General features: G+C 39.4%; 1 protein-coding gene across 2 annotated transcripts in view; it reads right to left on the minus strand.

Annotated features, from left to right (window-relative positions):
• Positions 1-2,985: 2,985 nt before the first annotated feature.
• The window catches only part of GPM6A (glycoprotein M6A), a 331,217-nt gene continuing 311,674 nt past the window's right edge, over positions 2,986-22,528 (minus strand). For both annotated transcript variants that reach the window (XM_077848592.1, XM_077848591.1), the window contains exons 4-7: positions 14,690-14,843; positions 9,898-9,974; positions 9,193-9,258; positions 2,986-5,109 (exon numbers count right to left, since the gene is read on the minus strand). In XM_077848592.1, the coding sequence (XP_077704718.1) occupies positions 4,957-5,109; positions 9,193-9,258; positions 9,898-9,974; positions 14,690-14,843 (450 nt within the window). In that variant the 3' untranslated portion in view covers positions 2,986-4,956. The remainder of the gene's footprint in view (positions 5,110-9,192; positions 9,259-9,897; positions 9,975-14,689; positions 14,844-22,528) is intronic.

A 22,528-nucleotide genomic window follows, 5' to 3' on the forward strand; every position in this document is an offset into this window, starting at 1 on the left:
AGATATTTAAAAAAACCCAAGGAACTTGCCAATTCTAAATGCTCATTTATTGAAAGCACAGAAGTAGGTCATGTGTATTTTTATCGGATCCTGTAAGTGGTCCTTCTCCACTGAGTCAACTAACAAATGAATGTCGAAATGGGAGTGCTAATTTGTGACACTTTGTGTAAATCCCTCTGAGAAAAAAGGATCAATACTTTCTAGACACACTGAAAAAAATCAGTAGCAAAAAATCTGGGGCTTACCCACACACAGTCAGCATCCTACATGAGCCAGCCGCACCTGTGCTCCAGCCTGAGGTGCCTTCCTTGGATCACGGCTCCTGGCAATCTACACCAAACGGTGGAGAAGGGCAGACTCACAGACTCGGATCTGTCAGGGGATACCACCGTCCCCATCAGGGTGGCTCCCAAGAGACAAAAATAATTGTTGAAACAGTAAAAAAAGCATATAGATTACAACACTTTTAATTTTTTTAAATGTTTTTAAGATTTTATTTATTTATTCATGAGAGACACACACAGAGAGAGGCAGAGACACAGGCAGAGGGAGAAGCAGGCTCCATGCAGGGATCCGGATGCAGGACTCGATCCCGGGATCTGGGATCATGACCTGAGCTGAAGGCAGATGCTCAACTGCTGAGCCACCCAGGTGTCCCGATTACAGCACTTTTAAAAAAGCCAGACAATGTTCCTGTTTCCTAATCAGAGCAGGGATGCTGGGCAACTTAGTGGGATCAGCTCTCTCATGCCCCATCCTCGGCTGTTGGGGGAGGAAAGTTGTTCTATCCTGCAAGGCCTGGAGTGGGAGGGTATTTGCTCAAGCATCCAGCGGAGGGCACACAATGCCGAAGAAAAGAAGAGCTGTGAGTCTCAACTGGTTTTCCCACTAAAAATTAAACAAACAAAAAAATTTTATAGGCTGTTTCTTCTTGATGTAATCCTTGGTGTTTGTAGTTTTTACTGTCTTTCTACAAATCTTCCCCCCCGCCCCATGCAATTTATATCTTCCAAAACTGCAGTTTTATTTCTTCCTCTTATTTCAAGTATAATAGTGGAATTACTTGGATCTCTTCTCTTTCCTAATTCGTATCCCCCCATCGTTTATTTATTTTCTTTTGTTTGGTGTTTTCTTCTCCAGGGGGTTGCACAGGTTAGAATTACAGTGGTCTAGGTAAATTTTATTTCATTTTGATATCATTTCATTTAATATTTTATTTATTTCAGTAATTCATTTAAAAATTAACGCTTCAATGGACAGCATTTTCTACATTCTTTTCAGTTTGCAAGCATGGTGGATTTGGGGGGAAAGAGTAAAAGAGTCTCAATAATCACACCGGTAAAATTCACTTTTGTGAGAAGAAACTCAAGGTCCTGGCTAGCAGCATTTTGTAGACTTGCCTCCATGGACTTCAGATGCTCTGCTATCTGAAAACCTCACAGAAAACTTAGCAGAGTGATACTCAAGGTATGATGGCTTAATTCAAGTCCCATCATGCTCAGCATTTGTAAACTATGGAGTGATTTAAGTGAAAGATATGTTAAAAATGATATTTTTCTCTTTTGTCTAAAAGAGAAAAATAAAACAAGAGTCAAGTTTACTTGATCTTTGAATGAATAAATCAGAATCTGCTATTTCTACATTTTAACATGAGGAAGTCAACTGAATACACCCATGTCAAAGCTGGACGACACACATTTTCTTCTCAAAGTGAGTAATTTCCTTAGTCTTCACATTAGCTTTATGATTCCCAAAAGGCTTACATGTCAATTATATCTCAATAACGCTAGGTGGTAAGAAATTCCCAAAGGGATATTACTTGCTTTAGAGATAAGTATGTATTTTTACAAACAGAAATGGACTTTTAAGTTTTAAAAAAATATAATTATCTTACAATGATCAGTTTCTTTGAAAAGCATTCTCTGGTGACAGTTTTGTTTACATTGACAATCTTTAATATATAATTCTTTATTTTCTTGTTGATATGCTAAGAATTTCATTAATGCTGGAAAGAATAAAAAAGTCATTTAATAATAATAATTATTAAGTTTAATTATTTAATAATGGGATTATTTTCTTATTGTCTTAAAAGTGACTTTTTAAAACATATTGTGGTGAGATCTGCTTGTAATTACTGTAGATATTTGTGACCTAAGTACCTTGAGTATTTCAGGCACTTATAATAATTACTTATAATAATAATAATAATACATAAATAACTGAAGACTAATACAATTACTTAGGCCTGGTGAAAATAAAGATTTTGGGGGCACCTGGGTGGCTCAGTGGTTGAGCACCTGCCTTTGATTTAGGTCGTGATCCCTGGGTTCTGGGATCGAGTCCTGCATTGGGCTCCTCACAGGGAGCCTGCTTCTCCCTCTACCTGTGTCTCTGCCTCTCTCTGTCTCTCTTATGAATGAATAAATAAAATCTTAAAAAAAAAAAAGGAAAGAAAGATTTTTATTGATCACTGTTTTATCATTTTTAAATTGTCATCACTTCCAGTTTGGTCAGAAAAAATTACAACCCAAACAAACAAGGAGTCTGGAAAAAGTATATATATTTTTCATTTAATCTTTCTCACCTTGAAGTTTCGAAGCGAACCATGAAATCATTTTTCTTTTTGAATTGAATTAGTCTTATTTGTTTCTCTATTAGTTTAGGAAGCTCTAAAGGAAACACAAAACAATAGAAATTAGGCAAGGGAAGAGCATAAATTGGGAATTGCTATCATTTTGCTAAATTAAATGACCTCCAGAATCTTCACACTTTTGCCCTATCCCCGGCTCCCTAGCCTCTTTATGCTGCAAGTCATGCAAAGAATTCTCAGTTCAGTGTGAGGTCAACTCAACTGAGGTAATAGCATCCTAAAAAGACAGCATCTACTGCATCTGGAAAGAAGGCACACACATAGGAAAGAGGAATGAACAAAACAAAACCCAAAAAAAAAAAAATCCACAAAATAAACACTGCAGAAACTAATAATAAGTACACAAAGTACACAAGTGTATTTATTACATTTTTGCAAGCACTTTGTTCTACATTTCAAAAACGCCACCATCAAGCTGTTGGCACATTTATGTACAAAACAGATTAATTGTAATGCCTGCTACAAAGCACTCTTTGTGAAAATACAAACTCTAATACCAGGAAAAAAAAAAGCTGAAAGCATCAACATCATTACATAAGTTTAAAAGACAGTTTTAAAAATCATCACAAACTGTTAAGACACAGAACTGAAACACTATAATATAGAATTTAAAGAGGCCCATTAATACTTTTGCTGAATATCTGTAATACTGCATATATCAGAAAATTGTTGAACCAGTAAGATAATCTACATGTAAAAAAAAAAGAAGCAAAACCCCAAATTAATTAAATAATACTACAGAATGCATAATCATGCCACAGATAACCCTAGTAAATACCCCGCTACCTACTACAAGAACTTGTAAAATTACGGATGATGCATGACTAGTCGTTGTACAAAGATTGTTTCACTCATAAATTTTATTAGAAATGCACTTACACTGAGAAAAGATTTCACAATGGTCAAATCAGTGCACGATACTACCTAATTTTTTATACACTGACAAAAATGTCTTGTCAGGCTACAGCATTTTAAAAGACACTTTACAGCATTCTTGTAGCATTAGAAATAATCAAAAGAAGAGTCAAGGTTAAAACAAACACCAATTTTGGTCCAGTAATACTGATTGCTTTTTTTTTTTTAAATTCCTTTGATATAGGTACTTCTTATAAATGATTATGACCGAACATTTGGTTAAAATGACTTACTTCAAAGAAAAACACAGATTTATCACTACACTTGGAAGGGATACATTCTATCGTGGCCTCTGACCACACTTTAAAAAACACTACAGGTGAACCAACATAGATCGGAAGGCTGCAAGCAAAGCTATTATATTAATGGAAGCCTTTTCAAATATATCATACACATTGGAGGGATAGTTTACAGAGGTGCAATCCGTTAAAACGTTTTAAAGTAGGTAAAACAACTTCGGAGGGGTTAGTGTGCTTATTTTTAATATACCACCTTCATAAAGGTAATTAATGTTCCACATTAGCATATTAAAAGTTCCAATCCAGCCACTGCTTAAATCACAAAGAGATCATTCTTCAATAGTTCACAGTAGTTATTTCCAGTAAAATTGTCTCTATACTAAGCTTTAAAAGGTAAGTCTGGTGTCACAATCTTAAAAAGGCAACTAGCCATGCATTAGCATCACTGTTTCCATGTGCTCACAACATAAACATGAGTAATCAAGAGAGAAATACATCAAGAAAAAAAAAATACAATGTTAACAAAGATAAGAAGCACTTTTTTTTTTACACCTACTCTTACAAATTTAGAAACTGCACCTTAGATTGATGAAAATATGAACCAGGGCCTGTGGTAACGTGGCCACTGATCTCCAGACGGGATTTCCATATTTCAAGAAGAGTCCTCGTGATACCATCTCTGTCTATTGTTCAAAATGTACAATGGTCCCTTTGAAGGTTACCTGTAGTTAAACTAGTTACCGAAATCAAAACTAAAAAGTATAAAAAGCTATTTTTCTTCTCAAAACATAAGAAATAATGCAAAAGGTGTTATGTATCAACACATGGGAAGTGGTTAAAAATCAAATAAAATCTCTGCACTTGACAATGTTAGTATCTTCAATCTTACAGAATTATTTAAATGAGTGTGAGAAATTTAAAAAAGGAAAAGGCTGGATAGGAGCTTGTAGAAGAGATTTGTTCACACCAATTTAACAAATTAGGAAATTACGTGCTAAACAACAAAGAATTGTGGTCAGGTGATTCATAAGTCACCCTACAGATCATTGATGAGAAGCACTCCCATTTTAGTTTTCACAAGGTTGGACGGTTGGATGGCCCTTCGTTAAACACCAATGCATCTAGATGGCAGGCAGGACAGACAGGGCGGATTTATGTGTAGGCGTTGAGCCGCTCTTTGGAGCGAGTAGAGTGGATGTCATGAAGCTCTTGCTCCTCCTTCGACTTGATGTCCTCGTATTTCTGCATCCGGCAGGCATCTTTCACGTAAGCCCAGTTGGCAGACAGAACCATAAGGTAGTGAACCTAATCAAAGACAGAAATAATTTATACTGGAAGTCTGGTCAGTGTTCCTTACACCTCACCATCAGGAGAGAAATAGATGAATTATACACTTAGGTAGGGCATGTGTGCTAATACAACAGAACCCACATCTCTGTGGTAAGAGGAACAAGATAAATAGGTTATTCCTTCTACGCCTCTGACTACATGAGAGCATCTTCTCAGCTCCCCATCTTTCAGAATCTCTCTCTCTCTCTTCTTCTTTTCAAGTCTGGAGGAGCCAATATGGATTTTTAATTTTTATGTGATCACTTGTTTGTTTTTCACTCTTTCTCTCACTCCTGGTCCACAGAGAGATAAAGCAGTTTTCCAAATGATGGCTTTTGATGGGTGAATATGAAAGAGAAACTAAGTTGTTAATTGTTTACTTGACCTGAGATTTAGTTTTTTTAAGATTTTATTTATTTATTTATGAGAGACAGAGAGAGAGAGGCAGAGACACAGGCAGAGGGAAGAGCAGGCTCCCCATGGGGAGCCTGATGTGGGACTCGATCCTGGGATCCCAGGGTCACGCCCTGAGCCAAAGGCAGATGCTCAACCACTGAGCCACCCAGGCATCCCTTGATCTGAACTTCAAAGGGTGGGCAATATTTTTATCCATAATTTAGTAAAAGAGAACACTAACATTTTGATTAGCGAAGAGTACTTTGAAAGAAGGTAGGCTGGTTTTAGAAAAGTACAGATAGACATAAAGAACACAAAGTCAACTCTAAGTGGTGACTATCGTGATATGTTAAGGCGGTCAACAGGCAGTAGGGAAAAAAATGACAATTCTGACACGGCAATATGGAAAAGGTGCATACCAATTAGAATACCAATAGGAATTTCAGAATGTTCTCTTTCCTCTGAAATTCTGCATTTTGTTTAGTGGAAGTCATAAGCCACCTGCAAGCAAGAGCTGTGAGTTCTGCTCTTGCGCTCTGTCATTTTCATACTGAAGCCTGAATCACTACATACATGTGGACGGAGCAGAGGTTATACACATGACCAAATTCATGTGGCACTTTGCTGTGGTTGCTCTGAAAACAGCAAGTACTGTGGAGCATGTTTAGCAAGTAGTGGGTACTCAGAATATGTTTTAACCGAATGAATATATTTTTAGATGTACAAAAACCTTCTTTTAAAGTCAGAGAAAATGTGACCCCTAAATTATCATTAAATATGTCTGAGTGAAATATTGAAAGGAGTGTCATTCTTGTTCAGAAACTGGCAGTTTCCAGGAGGTCTTTGGCCATTTCCTCTGGCCTTAGGGGGACACCTGCTGCCAGGCTCATTACTGTCCCTCACGTGGGTGAACAGCAGTCCCTGGGACCTGGTGCAATGCCAAGAAGACCCCTTTTGCCTACAGAACTTCCTAACACCTCTGAAAATTTAAATGGAGTAAATCACATTAGTTTTAGTTTAAATTCTTACTATTTTTGCCTTAAGTTACAGATGGTGTTTTAAATATCTTGGTAGAGAAGAACTGATCTCAAATTTCTCTTCTCTAATATGGAAATAATAATGGTAGTCTACTTTGAGTGTTCAGAGAGTTGGTGATGAGGTCAACGACAGTTGCTGTATTACGACTATTGAATGTATTCATGTACTTAAGCATTTGATGGTGCTTTTAACGGAGAAAGATGTAAAGAATCTATTAACAGGGATCCCTGGGTGGCGCAGCGGTTTGGCGCCTGCCTTTGGCCCAGGGCGTGATCCTGGAGACCCGGGATCGAATCCCACGTCGGGCTCTCGGTGCATGGAGCCTGCTTCTCCCTCTGCCTGTGTCTCTGCCTCTCTCTCTCTCTCTCTCTGTGATGACTATCATAAATAAATAAAAATTAAAAAAAAGAATCTATTAACAGTACCATTGGTACTAATAGTGCCAGGAACAGAAGGAGTAATTATGTTGTATTATCCCTGTCTCCTAAAACCTAAACTATTATCAGAGCTAATGAATTGGAAATTCTGATGTCAATCAGTAGTTAACTGTTATTTATTTCTTAAGGTATTTATGATTTGCATATATTTAGATATCCAAAAGGATGCTTAGTACTTAAAAATAATACTCTAAAACTCTTGTAGTTTGCAATAAAATTTGTTTATAACTTAATATCTAAATGTATGCAAAGTATAGATTCCTTAAGAAATACATAACATCGGAATTGCTATTATCTTAAGATCTTTTTGATGATAGAATCATTTCAGAGTAGGCATTTTTAGGGACATTTAAATAAAAGTATTCATTTAGACAGGTTTCAGTAATGTATGCCTAAAGGCATGCATTCTTACACAGAGTTTTACACACACTCATGTGTAGCAAATGTGAACACACAATTTATTACACACCTCTTTACAAAAAGTGCTTTGATATATACCTCTTAAGGTATAAGCATACTGCTTGAACATACACAAGTCCCTAAAAATTTTCCATCACACAGGAATGTATATATGAACGTGTTTCCTCTTACTGCACAACCAGGCTGGGTGCTACCTGGGACACTGAGTGTCCAGAACATCACCGCCCAGAACATGTAATGCTTCCCCAGGGCATGTTTTAGCATTGATTTTAGGCTGAGAATATAAATCCTTTGCTTATTGTTTTACTGTGACCCCTCCAATCAATTAGCCAACATGATCTTGTTGATCATAAGCACCTCATGTTCTGAAATAAAATTCCTGTGTACAAGTTTATACACTCAATCTAAAATGTTGAACAATTAGCATGATACTAAATTAACAAAATGTCTGAAAATTCACTTTAGCACTGACCCGGTTATTTCTCTTATTTTTAAAAATCATTTTTAGGAAATAGAATCAAATCTCAAGTGTTTATAAAGTCACTAAAAACATAAAAAAACTGGTCTGGAATAGCTTATCAGTACCTTACCACTGATTAGTTCCTAGTTTTCTTCTTCTTTTTTTTTTTTAAGATTTTATTTATTTATTTATTTAGAAAGTGAGGGAGGGGCAGAGCGAGAGGCAGAGGAGAGAATTTCAAGCAGACTTCCCATTGAGCAGGGAACCCTATGTGAGGCTCGATCCTACCACCTCAAGATCATGACTTGAGCCAAAATCAAGAGCTGGGTGCTTAACTGACTGAGCCACCCATGTACTCCCTTCGTTTTATTCTTTGACAATAGAGAAAACACTCATAGTTTTTAAAAAGTGCTTCCTTTACCAACACATCAGACAATGGATTGGCATTATAAGGAAATAAAGAAACCTGAATCAATTCATCATTTCTGCATATTGATTTGACTAGAATATTTGTGAGGTTCCCAGGCACATTCTGGAGCTCTATTCTACTTCACTTTTGTATTATTACTTTGCATACCAGGATGCAAATCTAAGGACTGGAAGACGGAAGACCTTGGCTGCAAAGACTATTCCTGATGCTCCAGGCATCTGTCCACTGTTGGTCTTTGGTGGTCGGGTGAGCAACCTGGACTTCCCAGTGAGTTACCAAGGAAGTTACCTGGGACATTGCAGGTCCTCACCACCCAGTATAAGCTTGACTTGAAAAACTTGTTCTTTGTATTTCTGAACTAAATTAGAGATTAAAGTAATGACACAAAACGATTGACATCTGTAGTAAGAAGACTAAATTAATCCTTTTTCCATAAGTGACTCAATATGGCTTTTCTTTGTGTCCTTGAATGAGAAAGAGGAAAGGATAATGTGAGGAACGGATTAGATTACCTGGAATACCACATCGATACAGGCGTAGATGATCCAGAGGTGATTTTTTATGTTAATAGCAGCGATCTAATATCTGAAACACTAATGCATTTACTTTTTTTTGTTCACGTTACCTAGATGATTGAGTGTTCTAATCCTTAAACTGCTTACTGAATAGTCTCTCTATTGTAACAATAATAGTTTTTCAGATTAAGCCTTGTGTTTTTTGTTTGTTCCCTGTTACCACCCTCCCCCCCTTTTTTTTACTGATAGTAAAACCAATAGGATTAGTATGGACTTCAGGATTGGAGACAAATGATCATCGCAATGAGTAAATCACCTTGTCATTCAAATCGAAAAACCAAGCCTCAGAGCTCCAGGTCTTACCATAGCAATAACAGCTGCCCCGGCCCCAGCAAGCGCCACAATGAACAAGTGGAAGGTCATGTTCAGCTGCAAAGAAACCAACAGAGAATCAAAACCCGTGTCAGGGTTACAAGCAGAAGAGAGATCAGGACGGCTGCTGTCTTACGAAGAGAAACTCTGCATCTTTAACGAAAGTGCACTTAGGATACAAAACATTATTACAGTATCTTTTCTCCTGCAAATTATTGAAGTCTTTGCAACTGCAGCATTTTAGTATAATTTTATTACAAAGATGATATCGTCCCTAGTAATGATAATTTTCAGTATAATTTTATTACAAAGATGATATCGTCCCTAGTAATGATAATTTTCAGTAATATAACTATATAAGGCTACATTATCCTTTTACCTAATAATATTAAAAATGTTCAACTTTCATGAAAATGATAGTTTCTGGAAAAAATATATTTGTTATAATTTATACTGAAATAGAGCATCTCATTCATATTTATTCTCTAGTCACCCTGCATAAGATCACTGTGAGTAAAAATGCCTCTGAGAGGGAAGGGGGAAAATTCAATATAGATTTACTTATATTTTAAATGTATATTAAATATATTTAATAAATAATATATTTAAATATGTTTAAATATATTTTACTTATATTTTTCAAATACCAAATGTGGCTAAAATTCGGGCAATATAAACAGCTTTAAAAACATTTACCTCGGTAGATTCACACATCCTCATGAAATTCTCAGAGACGGTGCAAATTTTCTTTTCCTCTCCAATCGTCACAATCCCTACATGTAGAAAATTATAGCTTGGTTTATAAATGTTTTCAAGAGGCCAGAGAAAGAAAAAGAATCTTGCTGATAAAAACTAAGCAAGTTCCATTTTATGCCATAGTATAATGGAAACCTCCTTCAGCTTTTATTGCTAGATAATAATTATAACCGGAATTATGAATGGAAGATAAAAATTATTTAGCTCTCAAGCAATTTACGACATTTTTGATCTGAATTCAATTGGACCTAGCCACCAGAATCTCTGGATTCAATTGTAGCTGGTTGATTGGTTTGGTCCATTAATGCAGTGGTGTAGGCATCACAATTATTTTGATTACTATGTCCCAGACTGTGCTGAAGTGTGGATCTAAATTTATTCTGCTGGTACAAAGCTTCTATTAGTCTATAAAAGCATATTGCCCAAAGGAGTAATTTTTTTCTGTTAATATTGAAAACAGTGCTAATAGTAGGGGGGAAAAAACCCTGTAATTTTGCTCATATTCACCCTTGCTTTCAGTTGGTTTATACAGACCAACTGCATTAGAATCACCTGGGGAATGCTCAAAAGTATGCATTTCTGGACTCCACCACAGAACTGTCAAGCCAGAACCTGTGAGTGTTTGCCAGGAGTATTGCACTTTTAACACGCACATGAGTGATACACTGCCACAGATCTCATTTTACAGAAAAGTGACCAAGGCTATCTAAAATGGGTCTTTAATTTTGTTTTGAGAACTACGGAAGCATAAAGTGAAAAAAAAAAAAAACCCACAAGTTCTGGGCAAACTCACACCTAAGCTTTTAGCACTGCCTGCCTTGTCTTAATTTTAACACGCGCATATACACACACCTTCAGCTTTGAGGCACACTGTCCGCTCTCACTCTCTATGGGCCTCCTGCCACTCTCCTTTGCCAATAGTCTGTGCAGTTATTTTCATTTTAAAAAATAACTTCTTGCGGTCCATCACATGCAGATGTGCTTCTCTGTGACCTTTCCTTTCTGCCAAGAGGGGAGGCGCTAAAAGGGGAGAGGGGGACATAAGAACCCCCTAGGATGTGTCTAAGAAAGCTTCTCGGGAAAGGCCACCCTTCTCCACGCTGACCTACTACCCACTTCACTGGTGTGGAATCCCTGGGCCCTGCACATGGTTTCCTGGCCTGGGTCTTTGTTCGCCTCTGCAGCAGAACGCCTAGAAAGCTCTGACTATGCTCACTGTCTGCGATCCCCTCATTTTCCTTTCTATTTGAACCCTTTCCATTCAGCTTTTGTCTCAAGCCTCCATGGGAATCTGCAGTGCCCTGCACATAATCCAACGATGAGTTCTCCAAGCTGCCCTCCCGGGCCACTGGCTCCCTCTCCTTCCTTAGATCCCCAACCCCATGGACTCCTGGTTTTGTCCGTCGGTTGTCACAGGCTCCCTTGCTCTTGGACTTATCTCAGGGGAGCTCCCAGCATGCACACCTCGGTCACCTTTGTCCCCTCCCATCCCACGGAGTCTCCAAGCCTGCTAACAATGATCAGCAGCTCCCCCCAATCCACTCAGCCAGCTCCCCGTGCCTCTCTCCAGAAATCCAGACTCCTCTACCCAATTTCTCACCTGACACCTCTGTTTTGGTTCCTAGTAGGTCTCAGCATCTTCAGAGTGAACTCTGACCTCCCTTGCCTGCCTTGTGCCCAAGGAGGTGCTTCTTATAGGCTTCCTGGCTCATCTGACAGCAAGTCTTCCCTGTGGTCCGGGGAACCAGGGCATTCCCTGGATTCCTCCTTTTCTCTCAAACCCACAGGCCCACCGATCAGGACATTCTGCAGCCCCTCGCTTCCAAAGGCAGAGAGCACCAGGCCACTTCTCCTTACTTCTCCCACTACTGCCCACCTGAGCCCACCTGAGCCCACCTGAGCCCACCTGAGTCACCTCAGGGCTACTACAAGAGTGCCACTCAGCTTCTCTGCTTCTACTCTTGGGACAGTCCGTTCTCCATTCGGCCACCAGAGTGATTCTTCTAGAATGTATGGGGGATAATTCTTCTCTTCTGCCCAAACCTGCAAATATTCTCTACTTTCTGTGGAATAAAAGTCTGCATGGATGACGTCCTGCCATGCACTCAGAATGGTGTTCCGTGATTCCGACTCCATTCCAATCTGCTCTCCCTGCTTTCTTGTTCTACTTCAGCCACACGGGCCTCTTTGTTGTTTGTTGAAGATGCCAGGCATGGAGCTGCTTTGGTAACTTGGCCTGGATCTTCCCTCTGCTATGAATATTCCCACGACCCTCATGTCTTTCTGATAACAGCTATTTGGTGAAGCCTTCCCCCATCCCCTTTGAAATACTGTAACCCAAGCCTTCCACTCAGTCTCCAGTGCTCCTGATGTTACACACACACACACACACAGACACACACACACACAATCTAGTTATTATGATATAATACCATATACCACAAATATACATATTGCAAGTTAATTATAGTTTGTAAATCCATGTTTGTGTAATACGAAGCTATGAAAATGAGCAAGTTATTTTATGACTCATTTTGAAATATGGCAAATGCTAATAGGACAAACCATCTGTAACTCATCTGTAAGTTCCCCGACCCTATGAACTCTATGATGCCTCTGCTTGCCATTAGGTCTGTAAGACATGTATACATGTATCACATACAGGGGAATGGATGGGGAAATGTAAGTAAAGACTAAGCAGGCATCCGAGCTATTACCATGATCAGAGTCCCCATGATGCATTTCAAAGGCCTTGATCCCCTAAAAGCAAAGATACCGTCTAGATTTAATGAGACAACTTTGCAAAATAAGGGAAATCGCTTCATACATAGCATGTCCTTATCTACTCAACCACCTTTTTTTATGACATTAGTCTGTACTGATCATGACCCAGACTTGGGGGAGTGTCCTTTTCTGCACTGACGCCCCTTGCTCACTTGATTGTGCATGTACACTCAGGATTCTTATTGAGGGCATATAATCTGGAAGGCAGATTAAGTGCCATCCAGGAAGTAGAGTCTGTATTAAGGGCAAACAGAATGACTTAATAGATGATGTAAAAGGTTGCATGACATCTGAAAAGTGGCCTCTCTTCCACATCATGGCGAAAAGTTAAACTGGAATGAATCTTGATGAATATGTTGTAAACAGTGCTATGGTTCAAAGGGCAGCTTTAATCCTAGTCATGGTTTACACCTACTATACGTGTGTCCCATATAATATTTGGACATGCTGTACTAAAAAAATTTCTTGTTTATCTGAAACTGAAACTTCACTAGGTGGCTCCTGTTGGCTGGCAACCCTGTTGGAGAGACGGGCCACCTCTCTTCCAATTTCCCATGTTCAGATCAACAGAACAGGAGGAAAACATTGACGGGGAGGGACTGAAGCCAGAGCCATGTTTCCAAGCAGCTGTTCTCCCATGACCTCCAGCAGCTGTTGGGGATGCTTTCCCTTCCTGTGTTTATGTGTGACAGGATTCCAAGACTGAAACCTCTCCGGTGGAAGAGCTGTCCTTATTCCCTCTGTGGTCTTCTTGCCAAGAACTGCATCCACAGAGCAGACCCTGCTTATCATTAGGACCAGGCAAAGGAGGCTTAGGACTCCAGTTTATGGGATGGAGAGGAGGCTACAGCCTTGGAGCATACAGTTGGCTTACTGTAGTTTATGATCTACCTATAGCACTCCACAGAGCCCCAAGTCTAGTGAAATGTTCTCCACTTTCCTGACCTATCAGGAAACCTTTTAGAGAAAATCATAGGGAGCACTCCCAGATGTTCATGGGGTAGATTTTAACAGCCAGCGTATGGGGACAAAATCCACCCAAACATGTGGATTTCCATATCTTTTGTTAACTTTTGTAGCTCCCATAATTTTTACAAATGATGGAACAGAATTCCAAATAAATTAGGTGAGATTAGGTCCATTTCTCCACATTCATTTATCAGCAGTACTTGTTTCAAGCGGAGAGATTTGCAGGCTGATTTGTAATGACCCCAGATCCTGAAAAAAGACTGTTGGGGTTTGAGTCCTGGCTCTGTCACATCCTAGGTCTATACCCTGGGCAACTTATTTAACCTCTCTATATCATTTATAAAGAGGATAATAATATTGTACAGCATACAGAAGTGTTGGAAGGATCAAACACGTTAACATGGACAATGAGGTCTGTGTATCACAAGCCTGCACAGACATAAGAAACCATTTTTATCACATGGAAGTTTTAGCCCTGAACAAAAATAACCAACTGTTGGTTGGTTTAACATTCTTTGATTTTGTTATTATAAAATGCTTAGCTTTTTTTGCCTTATTTTGAAAACCAGAGAAGCACCTATTTCTTAGATGATCTTCACACTAGACTTCACAAATTGTATAGTTTGTCATGGGAACATAAGAGTAGATCCGAGAAACACATCCAGTCTGGAAAGGCACAAAGGAATTGGGACAAGGACATCACAATTGTATCTTGCCCGTACCAGAAAATACACCCAGATAGTCTGTTCAAACATACATGTTTGTATATTCATGTTATGAGACCAACTTCCAATCATTCCTCAACTCCTACACATTGAAATTAAAAAAAAAAATGTCTGAAAGGTGAATACACGGTGACATGTCTCAAGTATACATTTCTCATCGATCTGTGATGGTTCCAGGGTGATTGGCACTATTTCAGAGGCAGTCATTTAGGTAAAACAACAGGAGGCCTCATTTTAGTTCGAGATCCACTTACCAAACTGACGAAGGTCCAAGCAGAGATTGGCTCCCTCCACTAAGGTGGTGTTTCGGCAAATGGTCCACAGGTTGAAGTACATGTAGACTGGCAGGGAGGTGAAAGCCGTGACCCCCAGCCAGGCCAACATGAAAAGGTATGTCAGCATGATAAACTGCAACAGAGAAAAAGTCGAGAGAGAAAACATGTAATCTACTGGAAAAGAAGATTTTTGTGACTAATTTACAAAATCCAATCTGAAGTGTTAAGTGTCCTTGTCACAGCACCACAGGAAGCTGAGAGATGCTGAATAACGTGGGTTCTGTGAAGAACCTGCTGGAAGATCTCCTCATGGCACAGGTGCCCAGCGACAAGGGAAGAAACAATCCATCTGCATCATAATGTCTGTTTCATTCATGTATTGGTCTCAAAAATCTCACCTCATATTTTTTAAGAAAAAAACTTTAGAAAACGGTAGCTGGTATATTTATGGGGGATTTTGCAAAGTTAAAACATTGTCAGTAAATTTATGTTACAACTACACAAGCACCATTCACACCATGAGAATGTAAGCACTTAATCAGGTTTCCATTTAATATTAAACATGTAGTAATTCTCAAGTCATTTTAGTACTGATGATATAAGTGCATACTCCTCCTTTTCAGTGATTTCCGTAAATGTTAAATCTGAAGTCTTCTTTCTTGAATATTAATTTTATTAATTTTATTTTTGCATTTTACATTTTCATGGTAAAATGTGATTTTAAGTTTGACAATAAAGGGTTTTTTTCTGCTTATTTTAGAAATATTTTTAGTATTTATAAAATGAAGAAAAGGGATTTTCATGTGCTCAGATATAGTTGAATAAGGGACTTACTTTCAGCATAGGTTAAATGGATTTTTAGTTAAGCATGACTTACATGCTGGATAAAAAGTCAGCTGCACACATTGGTAGATGGATGAAGAGCTGGTAAAAGATAGATGTAGTAACCTGGCTTCACCTTACTTATCAACTATTTAACCCATATTATCTACATGTAAAGTTGTCTCCATAAATATACACCTTGAATTCTTAAGCTAACACTTTTATTAACAACTGTATTTCGGAAATAACTGCAGAAGAACAATTTTAAGTCACAATACCCTGAGGCTTAAATGCAGGCTTGAATGCACACATTGATACAAATTGATTATATTTCTCAAAGCAAGTTATGTGTCACTGGATTCATTAGCATATTTCCCATGATCATAGGAATAATTCATTATATGAAGTGCCCACATAGACAAACACCAACTAAAATAGAGACTGGTAGGCGGATAGCCTCACGGGAATTGCCACGTGGTATTTTTAAATGTAATTATTTTATTTAAGTTCAATTTAACTAACATATAGTGTATTATTAGTTATAGAGGTAGAGTTTAGTGATGCATCAGTTGCATACAACACCCAGTGCTCATCACATCACATGCCTGCCTTAATGCCCATCACCCGGTTACCTGTCCACAACCCCCTCCCCTCCTGCAACCCTCAGTTTGTTTCCTATAGTTAAAGGTCTCTTATGGTTTGTCTTCCTCTCTGATTTCATCTTATGTGTCCTTCCTTTCCCCTATGTCACATGGCATTAACGAATCACACTCAGATATCAGAGACTGAAATCAAGATTATCCTCGAAAAGTAGCTGAAGAAGAAAATCACTATTGTAGGGATTGTTCTGCTGCAATATCTGGCTCTTCTCATTTGAATCCCATATCTGTGAATAAGACTATAGCCTTCGCTGCCATCACTCATGTCCCTGACCTTACTTAGGATTAGCAAGTCATCTTCCAGCAAAACACAAAGAACATGAAAGGAGAGAGTTTTCAGAACCACATCCTTGTCCACTCTTCAATGTCTACTTCATACCTTTATGCACTCCTCCAGTCCACAAATACTGTGTTAGCAACCGTGTGCATTAGCTCGTGCTCTATGCCCTGGTGATGCACAAGGTGGGGAATGCAGTTTTCTGACTGCAGGAACATCCAGCTTGGTGGACTTCATACTCATACGAGGTGAGACACCCTCCCAAGTAACTCACATTGCAGTCTCCTCTCTCAATCTTCAGTTTTGCTGTCTGTGACTATATTTTGTCCCTGTCCCCCAAAGGGATGTAATTTTACTTCCCTTTCTTTCTCCCAATCCAACTACCCTTAACAATATCTGCAAATCAACACTGGAAGTTGCAGAGAGATGTGTTCTGTTTGCATATGCATTTCCGCGTGTACCAGACGATGATCAGAATTTGCATCCTGACAGAGATCCACTCCAAATTTTATTGCCCTTCCTTCCTTTTTTATCTGTGTAGATTGTGTATTGTGAGAAGTTCGGGCACCTTACAGTATGACTTCTTTTAAAAGTGGCATTTTCTGAAGGATTACCTGAAGACCGTGTTGTATTTATATAATCAGGCTCAGAACATGGGATGCCCAGCACATGTGAATAAGGGTGAAATTGTATCTTTTAAAAGATTTTTAAATTTATTTATTTGAAAGAACGAGAGCATGGTATGTGGGTCGGGGAGAGGGGCAGAAGAGGAGGGAGAGAGAATCTGGAGCAGGCTCCACACTCAGCATGGAGCCTGACAGGGGGCTTGACTCCACGACTGCAAGATCATGACCTGAGCTGAAACCAAGAGTTGGATGCTTACCTGACTGAGCCACCCAGGTGCCCCTGAAATTATATTTTTAGTCCTTTAAACATACTCTATTAGCTAATATGGCAATAGGATTCTATTTGAAAGTGTCTGAAATATGCACACAAAAAGTTACATTTCTATAGACACGTGGTTCCCTTCTGAGATTCAGAGGCAGCTTCTAGAAGACTTTTGGAGAGAAACAGTAGTGTATTCTGGGTTAACTTGAATGCCTCAAGTCATGCTTTCAAAATGACTATACAGAATAAAATAAATACACTGAATGAAACTATATCTCTTAGTCAACTCTATTAATCCCTTTGGCGATGAGTTAAAGAGTGACTTTATGACTTCAGTGGAGTCTCAAACAAGTGAAACTCAATTAATTCTCAGAAGATATACTAAAGCAACACTTTCAAAAAATGGAAAACTTGGTGTCACTGTCATGTTAGAGCTTATGCATCTACATTAAAGTTGTGTTGTGATTAATATAGAGATTCCTGAGATTATGGGTAGTAGGGGATTCATACAACAGATAAGAGCCAAGATAAAGCCAATGATACCTGAGATCAAACCTTCTCCTATAAATTGAAAAAGGTCATAGGATTTCGGAAACTCGGAACATGATTAAACACATACTTTCTAATAACACTGCTTAATCTCCTCCTGAATCTGACTTCCTGCTAGTCTCTATTCTGCAGTAGCAATGGTTGGCAGTTTGAAGAGCCAGCACCTGTCCTAGCAGTGACCTTGAACTACGATTTGGCAAACATATTTATAGTCTTACGTCCAAGATGAAACAAAGCCTGGTCTTAAAACGTTAGAAAATAAAACCTGTTGAATATCAACTTATTTAAATCACTGAAGGAACTGGAGCAAATACACTTTAAGGCCATTTACTCTTTTAGAGTAAATCCCTTTTTTTTTTTTTTAGAGTAAATCACTTTTAGAATTATTCTCAACAAATACTTACGAGGGCCTAATGAGTGTAAAAGTGTATCTGGGGATTTCAGTCAGAGAAAGCAACAAACACTTCACCCTTATTTTTCCGCATCTGAAGAATACAAATATTCTGTGTGGACATCTGTGCAGTAGGTTTTGGTAGTCTGTGGTAAACATTCTGTTTGCATCTACCAGAGAGAAAGGGAAATATTTTCGGGTGCTCTTTATTCTTTCTCTTTTCTGGAATTGGAATGAAGCAAATCCACAGACGAAGCTCAGTGGGCAGGGTGGCTGCTGGCTCGGAATCCCTCCATTCTCACGGCCTTATGAGCCCAGTGTAGGTGAGAAAGGTCGGCTAGGCCTCAAAGTACGGATAAGCGTGCTTCACGTCCCAGGACCCATTCACTCCTAACATTGCTAATCTGCACGATCTGAGAAAAGTCATTTTCCATTCTTTGCCATTTGATTCTATTCTGTAAGAGAGTAGAGACTGACTTATCCAGCACCAACATGCCGCTCACTGCCTGTGTCTCTAACCTGAATGTCACATTTATTTAGCAATTAAGGGGAGATTTATAGCACACTGATTAAAAGCACAGACTTCTGAGCTGGATGGAGTCTGGTTGCTTGTTCTGCTGCTGTGACTGCCTTTGTGAAAGGAGACTACCTGCTAAATTGATCTTACGTGATTTAGGGAGGCCGGAGCGAGGTAGCTCATAAAAACCACTTAGCCTAGAATCTGGCTCCTAAGAAGCACAGATGAAATATTAGCTATTTTTATGCAAGACAGCATTATTGCGATTATTGCCACTCCTATGCAAATATACGTTTTGCCTGACTGATAGGACTGTACAGAATAAGGGAATTATATTTCGTTCCACGTGTGGAGAAAGTAAAAAAGAAGTTCTCGAGTCTGGGAAAGTTATTCAGAGCGGGCTCCCACTTGAAGAGAAAGGCTCTAGAAAGTTTGGAAACCACCCCAAAACTGAGGAAATCTTGTTAATGGAACTCCTCGGAGGGAAAAAAATGAAAGGGCCTCTTTATTACCATTTTCATTATTTGCAATTGTCTATCCCAAGGCTAATTTATAGTCTGCAGAACAAGGGCCACGATGCAGCGGCTCGAAGCCACTGGAAGCCCCGGGACAGTAATCGGTGTGCCTTTGGCTGCGTCCTCTCCAGCGTCTCGGGTTTCTTTTGGTCCCAGGGGATTTCTCCAAAGCTTCCTTTGAAGGTGCTGTTCACTGCAGAATGGGACTTATAATTCAATAGGGTTGGATTCCAAGTGGACTGGGACACTTTGAACTGTGTCACTGCTGCCTCTTTACGGGCCGATGGAAGGCATGACTTTGGAAACTGCGGCAGGGACGCACACTGGCTCCCCGGCCAGGCTGCGACGTCCCAGGCCAGTGAACAGAGCTCAGTGCCCACAGGGAATCTTTGCTGTGAGAAAGTATTTTCATGATTACTAATTCACACACTTTGTTCTAAGGAGGGCACAAAAGACCTTAACTCTTGAATTTGGAGTGCAAACCTCCTGCATTTCAGGGATGCGCAGCTCATGGGTCACAAACATCCCCAAATTAAACTAAAAATATGATTCAACCTCCCTATTTTAGTGCTTTAGAATCTGATAATTGCCCAAAGTGGAGAATTATTCAAAATGATCAAGTGCAACCCTAGGTAAAAAAAAAATAAATGGTTTGTAATAAAATACCTCATAATTATCATGTGATTTCTAGTCACATTGCCAGTAATGTGAGATACCTGTTCTGCCATTTGAGCATTAACAATGATTAGTTAATATATAATAATATACAATAAATAAGTAATACTAAATAAGCTACTCTTCTTTTTAAAATAAGGAATGATGGACAGATAGCGTTGTATTAGTTTCAGGTGTCTGATGTAATGATTCCATATTTACATATCCCGTGAAATGGTCACCACGATCCAGTCCAGTTAACATCTGTCACTATACACGTCACAACATTTTCTTTTCTTGTGATGAGAACTTTCAAGACCTGCTCTCCTGACAATTTTAAAATACGCAATGCCATATCACTGACTCTAGTCACCACGCAGGCAGAAACAGCTCAGAGCCCACTGTGATGAAGACGTCTCGCTAGGTAGACAGTTGGGAACACAGCCTCTGATAGGAGTTTTCAACCACGGCCACACGGGAATCATCTGGCAACTGGGAGAGAGAAAGCGCTGCTCGGGCTTTGCCCATGCAGACTATATGTATATCAATGTATTTTTAAATATTTATTTGAGAAAGAGAGAAAGCAAGGTGGGAGGGAGGCAAAGCGAGAGAATCTTCAAGCAGACTCCCTTCTGAGCATGGAGGCTGACCTGAGGCTCGATCCCATGACCCATGAGATCATGACTTGAGCTGAGCCAGGAGCTGGATGCTTAACCAGCTGAGCCACCAGGCACCCCAGACTATATCTAGATTTCATAAAATCTCTGCAGGTGATTCTACTGGACAACCGGTGTTAAGAACTACTGCTCTATTGGAATCAATAAAGCTCTCATGAGTACACATGACATGAGGGTTTCTTTGGGATTCGTCTGCAGGCTTTTCAGAATGCTACATTTGAGGTAAAGAAAAGGTAAAGTTGGCATGACTTGCCGGACACTTATGCCTGGTCAGCCAAATGCATGGATGAGCGAGGCACTGGACATGAAATATATTTCTAAATCAGAGTTCCTCAAATTCACCAGTTTGGAAATTGGAGGCCAGCAACTTCTCTATTATGGGACTGTCCTGTGCACTGCAGCAGGTGCAACAGCATCCCTGGCCTCAACCCACCAGTTGTCAGTTGTGTAGCCACCGTCTCTCAGTGTCCTGAGGGGGCAAATAGTCCCTGGTTGAGAACCACAATTCTAACACAAAGCAATACCAACTCAAAGAAAAGCAAACCAATACCTGAGAACGCTGTCACTACAGATGCAAAATGGAGCATCATTAACAACATTGAACTCAGAAGGCTCTGGAAAGTACACTGTGGAAACTTTACTGCAGAAAAAAATTATGTCACTTATTATGTAAATTAACTTAAAGATGTGCAATCATCATCTTCGTTGTCGTCATTATGGCCCCAAACTACCTAAGCACAAGTAGTGATCAGAAAATTGTTTTTCAGAAACTATTTGCTACGTTTATAGCAGCTGCATTCATAATTGCTCAAACTTGGAAGACACAAAGATGTCCTTGAGTCAGTGAGTGGATAAGCTGACTGTGGTCCATCCAGACTACGGAATATCACTCGGTACTAAAAGGAAATGAGCTATCAGCTCATGCAAAGGCATGCAGGGAACCTTAAAAATGCATATTACACGGGACACCTGGGTGGCTCAGCTGTTGAGTGTCTGCCTTCAGCTCAGGGAATGATCCCGGGGTCCAGGATCTAGTCCTGCATCAGGCTCCCCGCAGGGAGCCTGTTTCTCCCTCTGCCTATGTTTCTGCCTCTGTGTGTGCTTGTGTGTCTCTCACGGATCAATAAATAAAATTCTTTTAAAAAATGTGTATTACTAAGTGAAAGAAGCCATGAAAAGGTTACCTACTGTATGACAGTTTGGAAAAGGTTAATCTATTGAGACAATAAAAGGATCAGTCATTGGCAGGGGTCAGGGGGGAGGAAGGATGAACAGGGGAAGCACAGAGGGCTTTTAGGGCAGTGAGATTGCTCTGTCTCATGCTATAATGGTGGATATACGTGATCACACATTTATCCACACTCACAGAATGTGCAACACCAAGAGTGAACTAATGTAAACTATGATCTTTAGGTTCACTGGTTGCGGCAAATGTACTACTCCGGTGTGGGGTTTTCACAGGATGGAGGCTATACATATGCGGGGGCCAAGGGGATATAGGAAATCTCTGTACTTTCCAACCAATTTTGATGTGAACCTAAAACTGCTCTAAAAACTAAACTCTCTTTTAAAATATACTAATTGTGATGTTTCCTTCTTTGTTACCTTGCATTGGTCTCATTTATTGAACAAACCAAATGCAAACACTTCAGAACATAATACGCAATCTACTAGGATTTTGCACCTGCCTGATGTAACACCTTGATAACTGCAGTATCCTAAACATTTCATTCTGATTCTCAGCTTCCAGGTTACTCAAAGGATGTGTTTCTATTCTCCATTCCCCAGATTAAGAGCCCCTCTTACTCATCAATTCACTAGGAATTAAAATTTCCTGTGTGTCAACAATGTGCACCGTACAAGGGTATA

This window comes from Canis aureus, chromosome 15 (genome assembly GCF_053574225.1).
Source record: "Canis aureus isolate CA01 chromosome 15, VMU_Caureus_v.1.0, whole genome shotgun sequence".
Lineage (NCBI taxonomy): Eukaryota > Metazoa > Chordata > Mammalia > Carnivora > Canidae > Canis > Canis aureus.